Consider the following 20682-nt stretch of genomic DNA (forward strand, 5'->3'; position numbering starts at 1 on the left):
CGAGATGAGCGCCGCAACCCCAGAGTCGGTCACGACTGGACCTAATGGTCAGGGGTCCCTTTACCTTTAAACAGGTCTACTGCTTGCATTTGGGAGCTTCTAAACTCCACCTTTAAGCAGAATTCTTATGGTGGTTTCAAATAGCCTCCTGGGCTTTTGGAACAGAACTCCATTGGGTATGTGAAGCTCTTGTCCCCTTTCTCTCATCGATGAGCAGAAGTGCTTTCCACTCACATACTGAGAATGGTGGTATGTTACAGAAATTCATTTTTTATTTTTTAAAAAATAATCTGAATATTTCAGTGAGCCCAACTAAAACCCCAGTTCAGGCAAAGCTAAGCTCTTTTAAGCTCATTGATTCCAGTAGTAGAGAAAGGAGCCCACCCAAAACATTTCATTGAAGTTAAGGAATTTAAAAGTGCTTGAATGGTAGTGCCAATTTTTCTATCGAGAAAACATACCTACATTTGAGTTGTTGCAATATGGAATAAACTGAGATTTTAATCAATAGTTCAGGCAGATGTTGGAAGTGTAGATTAATGCAGAGCAATTTCTATCAATTTTCTGGTTTGTAGCTGCCTGGCACAATTTTCCTTTAATAAACATTAGAGCATGCCACTGTTTATAAAAGCTGCAAATTTTGTGGAACTGCATATGCTAAATATAATGTTCTGTTGCTCCATCTGTTCTTACTAAGACAGCTATGGTAGCAATCTATATTATCTAGCCTGATGAAATCCTAATGTGTTATTTTATACTTAAACAGATGGGTGAATCTAATCGATAAGGAGTTAGGAAATAATGTTCACTAGGAAAGCATAAGCATAGATTTTTAAAACAATCCATTATAGGTCTAACACTATTTTGACCTAAATGTTTTTAGAAGATGCATATACAGCTTGAACCTAAGAACTGCTACATCAGTGAAGTATTGAATGGGATGTATCATTCAGGTGCGGGTGCTTGATAGGGGTCGTAATTTTGATGCAAGGTTGAGGAATGTATCTCTATTAGGAGCAGCTACCACTTCTTGTGAGTAGTAACAACTATGAATTACTGAAATTGGATGAGACCAGAAGTAGGATACACGAAGAAGCAGTGCATACCATGCTACAGGCATTCCAGCCACTGCAGTGACGTAGCAACCCCTACCAATCACCCAAAGCTGATGAGGTGTTTTTTTAGGAGATCACAAAATTGTAGAGCTTTTTTTTTGGGGGGGGGGAGATCAGCCAAAGTTGTTGCACACCATATTCTTAGGCACAAATCTGCCATGGACCACCATAAGCATTTGACACTCTGGCCAACCAATATAATACAACCACCATGCAGAGAAGCCTCCTTAGAATTTCAGAAGAGTTGCGTTTTTTGTGTCTGGAATTCATTTGTTGTAAAAATGCAAAGTGTTTCAATTTTAAAACCCAGCATTTATATTCTTTCTTAAATGTTTCTGGAATTTAGATTAACAAGTCCAATAATAGGTGGCAACTTCTGACTAATGATATGCATTTTACTGTTACTGTTTAACTGCATTCATATAGCTGCTTTGTAACAGAAGTTCTCTGGACAGCTCACAAAAGAAAAAATCATAATAATTTTACCATCTTTAATACTAAGGCCATAGCCATCTTTCCCATTGGTCTTAGTGGTTTGTTGTGCCAGGGCGCCAGCCTCTCAGGGGTGCCCTAGCGAGTGGGGGAGCTGTGTGGCTTTGCTGGCAGCCTCCCCTTTCCTTGCATGCCCACCAGCTGTGACCCGCCAACTACCGTATTTTTCGCCCTATAGGACGCACTTTCCCCCCTCCAAAAATGAAGGGGAAATGTGTGTGCGTCCTATGGGGCGAATGCAGGCTTTCGCTGAAGCCTGGAGAGCGAGAGGGGTCGGTGCACACCAACCCCTCTCGCTCTCCAGGCTTCAGGAAGCTATCCGCAAGCCTTGGGAACCCGGCGCGACTTCCCGCTGACTCCCAAGGCTTGCGGACAGCAGCCTGCAGCCCGAAACCTGGGGAGCGCAGTGGAGCGCGCCCCGGGCTTCGGGCAGATATCCGCAAGCCTGGGGAGCCTGGTGGGAGTTCCCGCCGGGCTCCCAAGGCTTGCGGATAGCAGCCTGTTCTGGGGGCTGGGGTTGGGGGAAGCTCGGGCTTCCCCCGCCCCAGCCCCGCGCCTGGGGGGGGAGAATAAAATTGTTTTCCTTTATCCCCCCAAACTAGGTGCACCCTATGGGCCGGTGCACCCTATAAGGCGAAAAATATGGTATATGGCTGGCGGGCGTGCAGCTTCCTTTCCAAGTCTCAGCTGGAGGAGAGCAATTTCTGCAGAGGCTTAGGAAGGAAGCTGTGCACAGCTTCCCTCCCAAGCCTCTGCATCTGCTAAAGATGGCCCTGCTCCCAGTCGTTGTCCTCTTCCTGCTTCCCGGAAGCACGCAGCCTTCCCGAGCTGCCTTCTCAGGTTCCCCAATGCCGGAGAGCATGTCAGCCAGCACGTTTTCCTGCTTGATCGCCGCCACCACTCCAGGAATCGGGGTGGTGGGGGAGGCAGAGGACATTTCTCACCGCCCCCTCCCTTGTTTTGGAGTTGCGGGGGGGGGGCGGAGGGATCTTTGCACGATGGCGCCAGATATGCTTAAGTCAGCCCTGACTCAGGCTTATATCTGCATGTACTAATCAGCATATGGTGACTTAATAAGCAAGCAACCAAATTGTGGCAAGTTCAGCCTTTCTTACACATTATATTTTTTTATACAGTTTGCTGTCCAAATCGTCTTGTACATCCTTAGAATGTTTGCTGCGTTGCTACCAGAAACATAATTGTTCAGCCAAGAGGCAAAGACCTTATGCATTGATCTCCTTGGTCTGTCTCCCTCTCCCGTCCCTACCTGTTAAAATGAGCATGGTGCACTTCATGGTTTCTTTTTTTGGAAGGCCTTGCTATGGTAAAAGTCCATGTGGCTGGAAGCATAATTTCCCTCCTTGATATGCATTTGTTCTAGCTAGATTGTAACATGCCAGAACACTGCTGAATGAAGTGAAAAGCTCTTCAGTAGCTGATGTTAGAGGATTAAATGATGACCATTCCTGTCCCATTTCTCTTATCTCATAATCAAGCTTAAGATGGCACTAGATGGCTCTGTTAGAGTGATTATATATTTGAAATAGAAATTATTTGATCTCTACTTAGGTATCGCAGCATTTAGAGAAGACTCGTTTCTTTCTCTTTAATGCTGAATATATTTGTAGTGCTTTTTAGCTTTCTACTTAGATATATTTGTGCTTAAAGTGTACTTCAGTCTAATAGGGACATGTGCTGCAGGGGAAATTTCAAGCTTTTTTATTTACACTGCTGCTAATAGTATCTTTCAGAATAATTGAAGTGCACTCACAATATGTAGGCATAAAGTAAGGAAATTGGTTCACTCAGGAATTGAATAATAGGAATTTCACTTCAAACACTAGCTGGCTAGCTCTCTAGGATGCAAATTGTACTCAAGTTAGTTTTTTCTAATAATGACATGAACTGTCAGGAGATAATATCATTTACAGAATTCTCTGCCTGTACGTGTAACACACATACACCTGCTCCATTCACTGTTTTGTAGCAAGATCACATGCTTTAAACTGCTTTACAACACAAATCATTTAGCTAATCTCAGAACTGAAATGTCATTTGCTTGATAGCCATAACAATCCTCTCCTAAGTCATGTCTTTTGGCTAATAGTCTCCATGAGTTTTCAACACCTGTGCGGGTACCATTTGCAGTATGCTAATATGTTCTATGCTGCTTATTGCCCATAGATTACAGTCAAAATCAAAAGGTTTTCTCACATTCCCAGAACCAATCAATTTGCATGCGGCTCTCTCTGACATCAGAATGTTTGGGTCAATAACAAGCAGCTTGTACTACTAACGCATACTAGTACTAAGTGGCTGACTCACCCTCAAATGCAACAGATGCCCTCCACTGTTCTGCTCAGATACCACAGGAAGCCAGAAGGTTTATAATTCGTGGTGGAGGGCATACTTTGCAGGTTCAACCCTTGCATTTCCAGGACAGGACGAGAAAGACCCTTGCCTGAAACCCTGGAGAATTGCTGCCAGACAGTGGAGGCAATACTGAAGTTAATGGACCAGTGGCTTGGCTCAGATTCCTATGTTCTAAAAGTTAGCTGAAGACAACCAGGAACTGATTCACATTAGCAGGTGTGCTGTCCCCTGTCCCCCCCAGTATTATCACTTCTTGCTTCCTTGTGATTCACATGGTGCTCATTCCCACTTGAATTGGTACCACTAACTTTTGACCCTTCTGGGATGTCTCAGAGACGTTTTATGCTGACTCTATTGTGTTTTGCTGCTGGTCTTCGTCTCATGTGCATCCGCTGCATGATATTTCTACTGATACCGGTGAGAGTGGCTTCGTTCCTACAGAACCAGTTCACCATCATTTCCTCACCTTCCTCCTGCGCTCCATATCTGACCTTAGACTGCATCTGTCTGAAGAAAGAGAACTCCCTATTGAAGTCAGTCCCTTGAGTCAGGGCTTTTATTCAACCAAAACTTAACCGGAACTCAATTCTGGCACCTCTCAAATGGGCAACATTGCTCTTCTAAGAGAACAAGGGAGAAGTTCTTGGTGAGTTCCAGCATCTCTTTTTCTAGAAAAATAGCACTCCTTTTAATCATGAAAAGTGACTGAAAACATATTTTGTGTGCCATGTTTTGCACTTACTTGTGTGATGATAAATGAGTATACTTTCTCTTAAGTTCAGGTTTCATTGGGAGTGAACTCTGCATTTTTTTGTTCCCACCTTGTTTTATTAGTTGCCCAGAATAATTCAGACATTGAGTTTCCTGAAATATATTGTTGGAATACTGCTGTCACAATAGAAAGAAACCAGCATCAGGTTTAAAAAAGAAGTCATCCCTGTTCGGTTTTTGAATCCTTCAATTTTCTTACCACAATGTATTGCCTTTTATATTTAATCCCATCATTTTAAACTAGTTTGTGATTTAATCCCATCATCTAAAAAACCGGAGAGCACTCCACACTATTTCAGGGGGTAAGTACCTACAGATCTTGATGATATTATGACAACTTAAATGGTTCCTTAAGGGCTCCATCACACAAAATAGGGATTTTGACTGCAAGTAATCCTATCAGATCTGTACTATTTTAGTTGACAAAACTACAGTAATCCTCTTTACAATTCTTCTATATTTATTAAGTATTTAGCTAGGTTTTCTTAACGTCTGTGTCTTCTAAGAAGTGAAATTAATACACATGTTGCTACCTAAACTGCAGCACGCTGCAGGAAGCTGATCAACAAAGTAACAAGCATTAGAAGAAGAAAGGACTGACTGATTTATTAAAGGAAAAGGCAGTTTCCTGCAGAAGCTGTCATCCTTGAATCTTCAATTGGTGGGTCATTTCATCCTCAGCAGGGACTCAATGCATGAAGTCTCATCTTTACTCTCTATGCTCAATCAGTACGGCACTTCTGCCTGTACTGCAGTAGCAGTTTAGATTCCTATTGAAACGCATGAGGACATGAATTTTTTCATAACTTTCCAATATCTGACTGTACAATTGCTATTATAAAAAAGCTTTTTGGGCCAGTTCTATTTGCCATATCCACGAAAGTAGAGCAAGTGAAGGTATTTGTTTCTGTCTAGGGTTGCCCTAAGACAGTTGTTCATACATTTCAACTTTGAAAAGGGGTGCTACCATTCACAGCCTCTTCCAAAAATAGCAAGATGCATTCTAAAAGCAATGTTGACATTTGGAAAGCTTGTCAGCAACTTGTCCATTATTTGTGCAAAGACAATTTCAGCCAGAGATTACCTGCTTGCCTGCATACATAGAGAAAAGTAATAAAAATGCATCTGTGAATGCATGTTCGAGATCTGATGGCTAGGTGTCTATTAATGCCCTTGTTCTAGAGGCCACTTCACCACTGGACCTATCCACACAAAAACTAAGGTTTTCCTTTAGTGTGGCGTATGTTGCTCTCTCTCTCTCTGCTCTTCTCAATGATAAGCTTGTCCATTACAGAATAGAAGAGCTGTGTGCAGAAATTGTCACTGGCACTCAAATGTGTGTCATTAATATCCATGCCAACTTTTTATTTAAAAAAATGATTCTCAGTTGTTTACATTGTGTAGTCTCCTGGTAGTTGGATGGTAGGAGTCCTTTTGCCATTATTTTGTTCATGTTTGTTTTTACTATACAAAAGTATTCACAATGTCATGGGATGGACTCAGTTACTAGCCATTTAGAACAGCTAGAGGAGAAGCAACCATTGTTTAGATTTCCAAAGGGCCATGCACTGGGCTAAGACGGGGATAAGGTTTCCAAGCACCAATATTTGGGGTGGGGGCAAGACCTGGATTGAGACTTTGGTGGGAAGAAGAAGCTAAATGCAGAACATGAGAAAGAGAAATAGGAGTGGGGGGTCTAGTATGCCAAAGAAAAATTGGGCAGGGCAGGGGAGGGAGCTAGGCTTGAATGATTTTAAGGGAGATGCCTAGATAGAGATTTGGAGGGAAGAAGGATACAGAAAGAAAGAGAGAGTTAAGGGGAGCTACGCTGATGGGGGATATCTGTCTATCTGTAGATATACATCTACAGAGAAGGCCTGCACATTGGCACACTTAGCTGTCATTGATTTCTGTCTTCATGAAACAAGCACCTCATGAAAAAAAATTCAAAATTATCAAAAAGCTCTGCCCTTTCATCTTAGGGCTGGACAAATCTGTCATGGTTGGTTTCTTATTTTTCCAATCTTACGTTCAGTTCTCTATATTTCCAGTTTGCAGTTTTTAAAAAGTTCTCGTGAGAATTTATCATCTTTTTAGTGCCTGCAGTGACACATGTTTATATGCACCTTTGCCTAATATACCCATTTTAGCAAAGCAGTTTTCCCTAATACAATGCATTTTTTTATGTGACCCTCACTACTGCAGTATGTGACTTTTTTTTTAAGTGCACTTTACCCAAGTATATGTGTTTTTGTACATATTACTTGGCTGGAGAACTGCATTGCAAAAGTTAGAGAACTGTGAATTTTGGAAGAGGACTGTGTTTTGGTTCATGTATTGATTTGAGGAGTTTGATTTATGTAAGTTTTAAAATGTGAACTGAATCTAATTTCTCTTACATCTGTACCTCATCTCATATTCATACACAGACAGCCTGAGATTTATTCATTTTGTCTTTTTATCTCTAAGTCCCACAAAGTATCTCCTTGTCTTCTAACTTGTTCACAGAGGTAAAGAATCGCATGTCTCCTCTCTCACAGACTATGCTGGAAACTGTAACTAGGCAGTGAATAGCAGTCTCATGTGTATAGATCTTTGATTATGGGAAATATACGATGTAAATATTTTTAGATCTGTCGGGGGGGCTGTGATTATGAGATGCCCAGGGCCCACTAAGATTTTAACCTGTCCCTGATCATATATGATGGTTATCTTACCAACATGGCTACAGGAATGAGCTATTGATGAATAAAACTGAAAGGGAGCTGAAAGGAAAAGAGGAAGGGAGAACTGGGTAAGTTCAAAAGAGGAAGTGGTACAGTCAAGGATTCAGAGAGAGAGAAGCAGCATAGGGCAGACTAGTGGTGCAAAGCCTTCTGGGAGGAGATTTTGGGGTTAGCACTCTTCCATCTACTCATGGAGCTTCTTTAACTACTAACCTCAAAATTTGGGATCCCCTCCAAACCAGTGCCAAAGTTTTGCAGTCGTTTTGCAGTGGAAACCCAATGTTTGACAGTGCTCCCAAGCTGTGTAATTGTTACTCAAACTGGGGGCAGGGGGCCATAACTATCACCCCCAAACCCAACATTGTCCAATTCACTCCAAACATGGGGTTTTTGCTGCAAAACTTTGGAACTGGTTTGGAGTGAATCAGGCAGTGTTGGGTGTTAACTATGAAGCCTGGCTTAATGTATCAATTTCTCAGGGGAGGGGGCACTGCAAAACACAGGGTTTTCACTGCAGAACAACTGCAAAACTTTGACACTGCTTTGAAGCAGATGCCAAATTTCAGGGTTTGTAGTTAATAAAGCTCACTCAGGCTGCAGCCTTGGCAGGAGTTATTTCCATACATTCCCAGCATGCCTTGCTCATCTCAGTTGCTAAGCACAAGAATTGAGCCATCTAAATGTTTCTACTCTGGAATTATATGTCATTAGCTTTTTAAATTCTAATGCCAGCCAAACATTATTCATAGTTTGGAGCTTCCAGGCAGCTCATATTGCTTGCCCAACAGATTAGTGAAAATGATTAGAAATCTTGAGTGTTTAGATAATCATGTGGATGGTCTTTTGTTGTGGTCATTTGCTTAACAGCAGTCCCAAACTGTTTCTTTCAGCAGAGAATAATGGTGTTGTAATGGATGCCGAACAAGCATTAGACAAAGGAAAGCCTTTGCTCCAAAGAGTCTTTTCTCTTTCCAGATTAAAAATGTGGAAGATAACGTAAAGGGAAGCAGAAACGGGGCGGGGGGGCGGAGTGAGGCTGAATGTAAAACTTGAAGCATATTAACTGGGTAGAAAGAATTTGAAGGTGTAGCTCTAGGTAGGATGTGTTGAAAGCCAGGACCTTCAAAGTGGCTTTCTCTGAAATGTTCCACATGCAGATAGGCAGAGCTTTATAGTCTCAATATGTGAATGAGATGGTGGGGAGTTGGATATGTTAGGCACTGGGGATGTTTTCGAACAAGCCAGGCCAGTACAAAAGGTTTGGGTTCTACTTGAACCAAGATGGAACCAGAGTGTTGGTGGTTAAAACCAAAAATGTGATAGAGGACCTTTTAAATTGATTGCTGGGGTAAGGCTGAGAGCAGGTGAGAAGCATCCAGTTTGGAAGAATTCCCCCAGGAATTGTCAGGTGTGCGTACAGGAGCTAGGCCCCATGACCATTAGGACTCTGCAGGACTGGGGCCTTCCTAAGTTTGTTCTGAAGAGGCAAGGCGTGGCCACACAGGTGAGGCCAATTGGTAACTCACAGCACCTGGTGGCAAGAGCCGGGAAGGGATATAAAGTCAGCATTTTCCAATCCGTGCTTTGCCACAGCAACACGTTCCCTGCCTTGCTGTGTTTGACTCCTTGCTTCTTGATCCTCGGACCCCTGATTTCGTGACTTTTTGCTTCCTGACCCTTGGACCCTTGGCTTCTTGACTCCCAGTTCTCTGACTCTTGGCTCCTGGCTTCTGGACTCCCGTTCCTGCTCCCACCCCGCCATCTTGCCCCCGGTTCTGATGTCCCCAGCCAGGACTTTGATTGCCTGTGAACCGGACCGTGACAGGGATGACAGAGGAGTTTTCTATGGTTATTTAAATAGGGGAGGGCTAGTACTAGATAAATGGCAAGTAAAAGGTGACATGATGGAGATATATACAAGTAAACATGGCGTACAGAAGGTGCACAGGGAGATGGAATAATTCTAGAACTTGGGGCCATTTAAGGAAGCTGAAAGTTGTACGATTCAGCACACATGGAAGTACCGTATTTTTCGCATCATAGGACGCACTGGACAATAGGACGCACCTTGTTTTAGAGGGGGGAGAACAAGGGGGAAAAATTATTCCGCTCTCTGCCCAGCGCCCCTTCAGCGAAGCGGCAGGAGGCGCTGCGCAGAGAGCGGGAGAATTTCCCCCCTCTTGTTTTCCCGCTCTAAAACAAGGTGCCGTTTAAGGTGCGTTCAGACGCCTTCAGGCGGCTACCTTGGAAGCCTGGAGAGTGAGAGGGGTCGGTGCGCACCGACCCCTCTCGCTCTCCAGGCTTCAGGTTCCTTTCGACCTGCTCTTTGGGGCTGGCGGGGGGAAGCCCACCACCAGCCCCAAAGAGCAGGTCAGGGAGCAGCAGAAAGGCGCAGCGGAGAGGCTGCTGCCATAGTCGCGCGTCACCTCTCCAGCTGGGAGAGGGTCGCGGGGCTATGGCTTCTTTAGCCCCGCACGCGCTCTCCCGGCTGGAGAGGTGACGCACGGCTATAGAGGCTCCTTCCATAGCTGCGCGTCACCTCTCTAGCCGGGAGAGAGTAAGCCGGACTTCTTTAGCCCCACGCGTGCTCTCCCGGCTGGAGAGGGTCGCAGGGCTATGGCGTCTTCGCTCCATAGGATGCACACACATTTCCCCTTCATTTTTGAAGGGGAAAAAGTGTGTCCTATAGAGCGAAAAATACGGTATTTCTTCACACAGTGCATAGTTACACTATGGAATTCGCCCCCACAAGATGTAGTGATGCCAGGCAATTTGGATAGTTTTAAAAGAGGGTTCAACAAAGTAATGGAGGGTAAAGCTGTCTATGGCTTCTTGCTATTATGGTCCTGTTCTACCTGATGTCAGAGAGAGTATTCTGTTGGATATCAGGCATCACACGTGGGGAGAGCACTTTTACTCCTGAGGGTCCTGCTTTCAGGCTTCCCACAGGCATTTGGTTAGCCACTCTGAGGAGAGGATGCTGATCTAGATAGAACTTTGACTTGATCAGAAGAGTTCTTCTTAGATTCTTAGGAATTTTTTTTGCCTTGGGAGACTTCTGACTTAATATGGCAATTATATGGGTGTTAAGATTTGAAGAGAACAATGCAACTGATTTTTCCTTTGTGTTCTTTGAAAGGTATGGTTTCTAATCCTTAAAGATAGTGGAATTTTTGAAGAATGTGGCTATATCAGTAGACATTATTCATGAGACTGTTGTTTCGGTACTCTAACTTACCAGATAGGAAGCGTGTAAGCAAGCCAATATTGTTTGGTTTATCAACCCATAGGATGGGTTAATATAATCTAATGCCAGTCATAGTCCGAGCAGTTCCATTGAAATCAATGGACTTCTCCTACTAAGATCCATCAATCTTAATGTGTCTGCTTAGACTATGTCTAGCATTGGATATCGCCAGTAGAGAGGACAAGAGAGGAAAAGGACACATTCCTGTGCACACAAAAGTCCATTGTATCAGCGGAGCTGCAGCATTGGATACAGCCCAATTGTTTAGAAAGACACCTTCCTAACTGCTTGAAAACATTATCTGAACTTGAAAGTCCGTTTTATTTGATGTTTTTCTATTGCTGTTATATTGCTCTGTACCTTTAAATTGAATTACTGCAATTCAGTCTCCCTGTAATGAGCGCCACCTGGGAATGGTTACTTATGCTTCAGGTTTCATGCAACAGGTAGCAGTGGTTACATATCCTCATGACCACTGCTCTTTGTGCATTTTTCTAATCTATGGGGTATGTACCTTTGTCCTCCTTATTGTAGTTATAGCACATGGATTGTAATGTGTGAAGTTTATATAGCTTTCATGTACACAGGTCATTGTTTCATATTTGAATTCTTTTGTAGTTGTGCTGAAGAAGATTCCAGCGAAACAGTCAGATTATCCGGGATCACTGTCCTATGTTGTTATTCACTTACTACTTCGGCACCATGAACACCTAAAAAGTTTTACCGCTTAGCCCACAGGATAGCATCTATTACTTGGTTTCAACCATAGACTTATTATACTTTTACAGACTTTCAAAGATTGACAGATGTGTGTTCATTTGTTTTCAAATATAATAGAGAATTTACAAGTGTACACATTTTGTTTTTGTTGTACTAAATCATGTATATTATGCAATAAGAACTACAGTGCTATCTAGTATACTGGTCTTCGTGTTGCTTGTGTTGTTTGTTGTGTTAAGTTTGCAACACGGGTTTGTTGTTCTGTATTGGTGAAAACATTATCTGAACTGGATGGTGGCACCAGGAGAACTTTTTTTAAACTAGAAACCTGTCTTGCATCTTTGTACAATAAGGGTCAGTGTTGGGAGACAAAGAATTTATGAGGCCCATCGACTGTAGGTAATCATTGAGCCAAAGTTATATTCTTAATTCTGCTTTCATGTGCACCATTATGAATGGCAGCATGAAGTCTGGAATAACTGTCAATACAAAGACGCTGGAGAAACATTCTCGATTTCCCAGGAGAAACATTCACCTGTTTTAAGACCACACAGGCAAGTGAAAGTCATTATTAATCCCAGAGTATGACAAGCCATCAGCTGAGTGTCTGTAATTAAACATATGACATTGCTGTGTTCCTTACAGGGGGCACTTCATTGTCTACAGAGAGTCCAAAAAAGATAATCAGTATGTTTCTGGAGAAATAGTAATAGCGGACAGTATAAATATATCCCCACCACATAAGGACAAAAGGATTGCACATTTGTCAAGCTACTCTTCCGATTGGAAAAGGGCAGTAGAAATAGATTAGATGACCTTTTAAAATTCACTTCCATTCCTAACATTCTGGGAAATAGTGTGTGCTATAATACCAAAATAGGCACAGTATAACTTTCCAACAGTAGTATGTCTAGTGTGAGGAGTCTTGACAATCAAATATACAATTTCTACACTTTAGGAACAAAAGGAATCTTCCCATGTAATTTAGAAATATGGAATCAAACATTAGGTGATTGGAAGCCCAAAGGAGGTTCACAATCTGGAACAAAGTGGTGGTACCTATCCTGGTTTGTTCGCCTATTTTATCATAGAATCTTTGAGCACACTGGATACAGAGATAGAACTTTGTCTGTCAAGAGTACTAATAATCGACCGACTGTCCTTTCATTTAGCTAGTACATAAATTATATTAGAATGATATATGTTGACTGCATTTGTGTGTCACACTAAATTGTGATTTGGTACCATTTGAATAAGCCTTGGGCCACACAGCCTTCTCAGGTGTTGCTCTGAGAAGTTGCTTCTGTTTTCCACTAGCCCATGGCTTCTTGTTATGTCCAAACAACGACAGACTCTTATTAGTTTTTGTATATTTTGTCCAAACATATGAACTTTAGACTGTGGTTTATGATCCTGGCTTGTTCAAATAAACCATAGTGAAGACATATCATAGTTTCAACTTCAGGCTTTGGATCTCTTCCTTGTAGCTGTACAAGAGAGAGGAGGGAGGGGAGAAGCCAGATAGCACACATAAAAGTTTAGCATTATGTGAAGCAGGGCAACATGTCTAATTCAAGGAATATTTTGCTCATGCAATCTAGGATCATAGTATCATAGAATTGTAGTTGGAAGAGACCACAGGGGTCATCTTGTTCAACCCCCACCAATGCAGGAATCTCTTGCCCAATGTGGGGGTTGAATCCACAATCCTGAGATTAAGAACAGATCTACACTGGTTGTCTATAACGTTTAAAATGTGTTATTAAAATGTGACACTAGAGGGCGCTATAGAGCAGCGAGCCTTCAGTAATGGAAAATTGCACTGAGAGTTATATAGCGTTATATTTAATGACGTTTTTACAGATCAGTGTCGATCCAGCCTAAGAGTCTCATGCTCTACTGACTGAGCTACGTCCTATATAGTATATCTGCAGCTAGGTATCTTTAATCTAGCAGTCCCTATCCTGCTAAACAGTATACCAAGTGTAAAGCTCCTCTAATTAAAATCAGGGCTGAGCTAACACAGAGAGGGCAGGGTTATTTTGCAAACATTTTGGTTGAGCTTGTGACAAAGCCCATCTTCTGATGTAGCTCAACAGTGCCTCCAAGCATGTTTTGGGAGTTAATAGACATCCAATGAAGCTGAACGCTGGAAGATTCAGGAGAGATAAAAGAAAGTACTTCCTCATGCAGCGCATAGTTACATTATGGGACCAATTTCCATGGCTACCAACTTGGATGACTTAAAGGTGAAAAGTCATGGAGGGGAAGGGACTAACCATGGTGGCTGTCCTCAGTTGGAGGCAGCAATGCTTCTGAATACCAGTTACTGGAAACCAGAAGAGGGGAGAGGGCTTGCTGGTTTCCCACAGACATCTGGTTGGCCATTGGCCTGATCTGGCAGCCTCTTTTTGCGTTCTTACACTATCCTCTTCAGTTGACCCTGAATGGATAACTTTCCACTGTATTGTCCTTAAATGCACATTCTCCAGTTAAGCTCTTTTCTATGATAGCTTGGTAGTCTGAATTGGCCACACCTTTTGTAATGTAAATTCATAGTCATTAGGGAGGTGGAACTAGTGTGTTGGTACATGGTTGGCTACATGGACCTCTGACATGGAATTTATTTTGCCATTGGACAACACATTGGTAGGACATCACAGGTATGCAGAGCTTCCTTTTTTAGCAGTCTCCCACTGCTCTTGGCTCCGCATTCATCTCGGGGCATACTGGGCATGCTGCATGGTGAGCAGGCCTTTCATTCTGTGGTCTCAAGGTGAACAAGTCACTTGAGTGCTACTTTGAGAGGTATAGAAGCATCTCCCTTTGGAATGAATGGTCTAACCATGATGCTGCAGTGTGACAAAGCAGCATCCTGATGAGAGAAGAGAAGACTATCATGGCTTTTATGGATGGCTCTGCATCTCAGTAGGTTTGTACTGTTCATGGGCATATTTGGAGTGTGCGGAACTTTTTTTTTTTAAGAGCAACACTGCAGGCAACACACTGAATATCTTCCCTTTTCAAGTATCTACTTGCACAATACATTGAGATTTAAAATATTCCAGCTGGAGAGGTTCCTTACCACAGATATGGGAGGGAACTTAACCAGCTTTAGGAGACCTTAATTATCTAATTTAATAAGAGGGTAATTTATATTCTACAGTGAGTTAAGTTGTGATACTAATTACTTCTACAGTTCCAGTAAAAGATCAGCCTAAGGTAGCAAATGCCACAAAATCTACACTTAGGTTTTTCCAGTGTGGAAAGTTAATGAATAATGTACTCTAAAGTGTAGTTACTCTAGACTACAAATTTGTATATTTTGTTTATTGAATCAAAAAGGTAAGTATTTCATTCGCTACAAGTGTGGGTTAAGATGGAGGTGTTGCCTTTATTATGACTCTTCACTTGTATGATGCATCGAGGAATATTACAAGGCAAAAGCACTGCATTTGGCCAGCAGGGGCGATGGTTGGAGCAGGGTGTTTACCTGTTTCTGGGGATGAATTTCCACAACTAAACCCCTTGTGTGGAGGAGACACTGTTTCTCACTGTTTCTCCACTATCACTGTGTGTGACAAGGAACTAGAGATATATGCTGCATGTTCTGTCTTACAAGTTACGATCTCACTGTATTGGAATTTTAAAATGGCAGATGCTGACTTGCACCATATCTGTACAGCTCAGGACACCAATACCTCTAAGATTGCTTCTCCTCACATGAAATAACCAGGACCAATCAATTGTCAATTGATACTATTCTCTGTGTGCATCAAGTTCGGAGCTGATGTAAATGTGCAGTCAATGGAGACACAACCATTGATTGAAGGTGCCTAGCCCTGTATATACCAGGAGCACCTCGACCCCCATCATTCAGCCCAGACTTGGAGGTCCAGCTCCAAGGGCCTTCTGGCAGTTCCCTTATTGTAAGAAGTGATGTTACCAGGAACCAGGCAGAAGGCTTCTTGGTAGTTGTGCCCTCCTTGTGGAATGCCCTCCCATCAGATGTCTAAAGAAATAAACAATTACATTACTTTTTGCAGACATCTGAAGGCAGCCCTCTTTCAGGAAGCTTTTAATGTTTGATGTTTGGTTGTGTTCTTTTATATTCAATTGGAAAGTGCCCAGAGTGGCTGGGGCAGCCCTGTCAGATGGGTAGAGAACATGAAATAAATTATTAGTATTAGTATTAGATACTGCATAAATGCATTCCGTGCATGCCATCCCTGTGCCACCCATGCTTCCTCCCTGTTTTAATCACACCTCTGGCATATCTTCAGCGGATAAGCTCCACCAGCAGTGTTTCACTTGCATATCTGTCATGGCAGTAGCAAATTTCACATACTTCTTGCACGGCAGGGCTTCCATCAAATCCTATGGCACCTTATTCAGTGGTTCCCAAGCATATTTTTGCACCCTAAAACTCTTTTTCATTATTAACTTTATTTGATTGAGTATGATAAATAAAAAATGTTAGACCTTTGGTCAGATGAACCGTTACAAACAATGTACAGTGGTACCTCAGGTTACAAACATTTTGGGTTACAGACTCCGCTAACCCAGAAGTAGTACCTCGGGTTAAGAACTATACCTCAGGATGAGAACAGAAATCGCGCGGTGGTGGCATGGCGGCAACGGGAGGTCCCATTAGCTAAAGTCGTACCTCAGGTTAATAACAATTTCAGGTTAAGAACAATTTCAGGTTAAGAACGGACCTCCGGAATGATTTAAGTTCATAACCAGAGGTACCACTGTATAATCAAACTGAATATCATTTACTCTGTTATAGTGTAGCACACTAAAGTCAGAAAGGAATTGCTTTTGTTTGCATTCTAGAATAGTAGCTTTATTGGTATGTGGTACCAAATAAAATAAAGTCCTCTGAGCATGACTCCAGGGGGCTTACTTCTAAGTAGATCTGCATAGAACTGGGAATTCTAATCATGCTGAAGATTGAAGCAAGGCCCTCTTTATTCTGGACTAGTTAACCCAGGACACTTTTGCCTCTGGCTCCAATTATCCTCAATCCTTCCACTACCTTCATGCGGCTCTCAACACATTACAGGGGGAATACAGCTCTCAACAGAAAAAATGAGCCCAGCCTTGCTTTGTATAAATAACCTGATTCACAATCACTAAGGAGATGTTGAATTGCCACTCTACACCTTAAACCACAGTATCATTTAATATGGATTAGCCAACTGTTTAACTATTGTGTTAAGTAGTTGAAACTGTCTTTTATCTACCACTCTTCTAAAGCACATGGAAGAGTCCATTATTACAGCCTCCTATTGATTCTCGCCTTTCTTTTGGACTCAAGTGCTCCAATATGGATTGAAAATGCCGTCCATTGAACGTTCAGAAGAGTGAGAATGCTTTAACCTTACTTTGACCAAGGTTTTTTTTTAACTGCAAAACAGTTGTTGAAGCATGTTAAATGATTACGTTAAGTGAGTTTGTGGAAACTTAACAGTCAGTTACACATATTTGGAGAAAATGTCAAAGGCTTGATTAGGCTCCACAGCAAGAGTTAAAAACAGCATATGAAAACTATTCAGAAAAGAGTATGTTCTGAAAGCCTGTTTGATTTCACTCTTGCCATGCTGAAATGTTCTTTAGAGAAAATGTCTGAGCTTTTCATTAGCATATTTTTATCCAGGTGAAGAACAAGCATCCTGTTTAGTATTATCCTGGGGGAACTGATAATTTAAGATACTCTTTTCAATTAGTCACAGTAGTCCCCTTTGGGAATGTGCCTGACCAGTATCTCCTAAACAGTCCATGGACTGAAAATTGATGAATGAACTAGAGGGCGGCTTTTATAAGGCCAGAATGCTACTCCTTATGATGAGCTCCTCTGTGATGGTACCTCTGAGGAATATGCTTAAGAGCAAGAGACTGACAGCAACTTTGTTTTTCCTCTCATGTGACACCAAAGCATGCCAAAATAGGTGGGATATTGGAACGGTATTGCTACCCTGCTACCCTGCTTCCATTTTTATATGAGGAATGGCTGTTCTGTGGCTCTGCAGAAGTTGCTGGGCTACAGCTCCCTTCCTCCCTAATTATTGGTCATGCTGGTGGGGACCAAACAACATAGGGCCACAGGTTGCCATCCCTGTTTTATACCCTGGTCTGGCTCCCTGGCACATAGAGTTTAGTAAGGAGCAGGTGTGTTGGCAAATGCATACAGCATAGCACACTCTTAATAGTTCTAGGTTCCTTGTTATGGAAGCCATATTAACTTTCCACAAAACGGATGGCATAGTCAGATGTTGCTGCCTTTGCCTTCACCATGTATAACCAGAGATCAACAATAAGAAAGAATGGTGTTAATAGAATTCTAGGTATACATTCTCTGAATTAAGTAATAGTTCTAAGTGTCAATGTTTTTCTTTTGTAGGGAAGTTGATCAGGATTCTGATGGCCATATTAGCTTCAAAGACTTTGAATCGGCAATGAACTATGGACAGGATAATTTGTCAGCGCTTCCTCTCATCTAATGAAAGCGGCCAAAGAAAAAACTCCATAGCCAAGGTTTTCTAAAATCTACAAAACATTTTCCATCAGAATCCTTTTTAAACAAATCAAGGTAGATATGCTGCCATGAACAAGCTGTCTTTTGAACCTTCTATGGAATGTATTATGTCTTTAAACATATATTCTGTTTTTCCAATAAATTGTTTTTTGACTTCTGCTTCCTTTACATTTGCTGATTTTCCTCTTCATGAATATTGTTAATATGAGCAAAGCCAGCAGATACAGCTGATTTGTTTAGAAGTGAAAAGGGGCAGTTTTTTATACTGTGAATGAATCCATCTATATAAAACAGGGGTGCACAACCTGCAGCCCTCCAGATGTTTCTGGACTACAGCTCCCATCAGCTCCAGTCAGCCTAGCCAGTGATCAGTGATGATGTGAGTTTTAGTCCAGAAACATCTGGAGGGCTGCAGGTTGTGCACCCCTGATATAGAATAACCACATGCAACTCAGGAAGGGGGTCTGTGGTATTATCTGTCTAGATTTTTATTTATTATACATAAATGTACATCTGTTTTCAAGCATTTTCAAAGCGCTTTACAGAAAAAATACAAAAGATGAGCACATAATCTGTAGTCTGGGGTTTGGCATGGTTGTCCAAAAAAATATTCTTGTGTGGCCCTTTGTGTGCCACCTTTCATCTCAACGAGATTTTGGTAGCAATCCTGTACAGGGGAGTAAGTTCCAATGAAATCAGAACCCCTTGCTTCTAAATTCACATGTGTAAGATTGCTGCTGCTTCTTTGGTGATCACTCGTAGCCGAGTAAGATTGTCTTCCATGAACACAGTTTTAACAGTGAGTCTGTAAGTGACTGTTGATCATGGTGAAGGTTTGCCAAGCGTGCCTTCCTCTTAGCGTGTTTTTCCCTTTTGTCCTGAGTTCGAGCATCTTCAAAACTCACAACACCTTTGGTAAAGGCTGTTCTCCAATTGGAGCATTCATAGGCCAGTTGTCGGTGTTTATACTTCATTTTTTTAGATTTGCCTTGAGAGAATCTTTGAACCTCTTGTTGAAAGCATTACACTTTCCATTTTTAAGTTCGGAATAGGGTAGTTGCTTTGGAAGATGATAATCAGGCATCCGCACAACATGACCAGTCCAACAAAGTTGATGTTGAAGAATCATTGCTTCGACACTGGTGATCTTTGCTTCTTCCAGTACACTGACATTAGTTTGCCTGTCTTCCCAAGTGATGTGTAATTTTTTTCTGAGATGGAATCTTTCGAGGAGTTGGAGATGGCGTTTATAAGTGGTCCATGTTTCACAGGCATACAGTAAGGTTGGTAGTACAATAGCTTTGTAAACAAGCATTTTGGTTTCCCTGTGAATGTCCGGTCCTCAAATACTCTGCACTTCAGTTGGGAGAAAGCTGCACTGCTAGGCTTGCAAATAAACCTGAGTGGCGGGTTAAAGAGACTCACTCACCCAATGACATTCCTAGAGCTTGACAGCGGATGTAAACCTGGGTTTCCCACATTCAGACCCATACATTAGGCAAAGGACTGCACTTGTTTTTATTATCATCTGCCGTAATAATACATAGCCTAAGTCCAGCACAACTTGAGTTCCTTGTTTTGAAGCCAAAACCCATCTTCTGGGCTGGCATGGCAGCTGTTGGTACTGGTATGTTTGCACTTGACCCTTGACCTTGGTCACAGCATAATGGCTCCACGAATGGGTTGCTGCACAAGCAAATCAGTGCAGCCTTCATGGCTTTCCTGGAATTAAGGGAACAGCTATCTGCATGAACCAAACTGCTCTAGGTCAGCTTTCCCCAGCTAGGTACTCTCCTGATGCTTTGAACTACAACTCCCATGCTGGCTGAGGCTGATGTGATGCAAACCATCTGCACAGCATCAATATTGCCTTAGCCCAACTAAATATAATGTTTAAGGATGGCCTGCTAGATAGAACCCAATGCCATTATTCACTGGTCCTTCAGTCAATTTCTAATAGTATTTTGTTCTCTGACATTCTGAAATGGTATTAAAGAATGTCACACCTCTTGTCATTTATTTTAACGTTGGAGGGAAAGTTGTGTCCAATCATCCATAGACAAACGTGGACAACACCCGCATGCCGTTGTATATCGTAGTTGCCAGGTTCATCTTTGTTGCACGTTTGGAGATGTCAAGTGTGAAGAGGACACACATGCTCCCACCAGCAAACATGCCTGCAGCTGGAGAGAGCAAATCAGCTCTTCGCTGAGAGAGTTTGGCAGAAGAACAACATTGTTTGCTGTAACTGTGTTCTGGGTAGTATTGTCTTGACAGACAGTTCAAGCAAAACTCCACAGTTCTTTACTCATAAATGAGATGTGAAGTTTGACACCAAATGAAGATATCCAAAGAAGAACGAGGACATTAAAGATTCAGCACTTGTCAGAAGGCCTCCATAGTTAAACAGGAATTGCTATGACATTGCACTGTTGCACTTCAGAGCAACTCAGATTTCTGAAGATTATTGTTACCTCTGGATCTGAATGACATCACTTCTCATTGAAATGGCAATCTGCCACCTCTCACTTGAGTGACTTGCTTATACTATTTCTCTTGCAGTATGGTTTCAGATGGAGGTCTTCAAACTGTAGCTTACAGCTACCACTACTAAAAATTTTTTACTTTTCAGCACATGGAAAGTTCTCAGTACACGTAATGAGAAATATCACAGATAAAAAACTGAGAAAAAGTACC

The 20682-nt window shown here is 42.1% G+C and overlaps 1 protein-coding gene across 8 annotated transcripts in view; it reads left to right on the forward strand.

The window, feature by feature from the left end:
* Positions 1-18144, forward strand: part of EFCAB11 (EF-hand calcium binding domain 11) — a 55608-nt gene extending 37464 nt beyond the window's left edge. For all 8 annotated transcript variants that reach the window (XM_053377298.1, XM_053377316.1, XM_053377306.1 and 5 more), the window contains one exon: positions 17851-18144. In XM_053377298.1, coding sequence (XP_053233273.1) covers positions 17851-17950 — 100 coding nt within the window. In that variant the 3' untranslated portion in view covers positions 17951-18144. The remainder of the gene's footprint in view (positions 1-17850) is intronic.
* Positions 18145-20682: the final 2538 nt, after the last annotated feature.

This window comes from Podarcis raffonei, chromosome 1 (genome assembly GCF_027172205.1).
Source record: "Podarcis raffonei isolate rPodRaf1 chromosome 1, rPodRaf1.pri, whole genome shotgun sequence".
Classification (NCBI taxonomy): domain Eukaryota; kingdom Metazoa; phylum Chordata; class Lepidosauria; order Squamata; family Lacertidae; genus Podarcis; species Podarcis raffonei.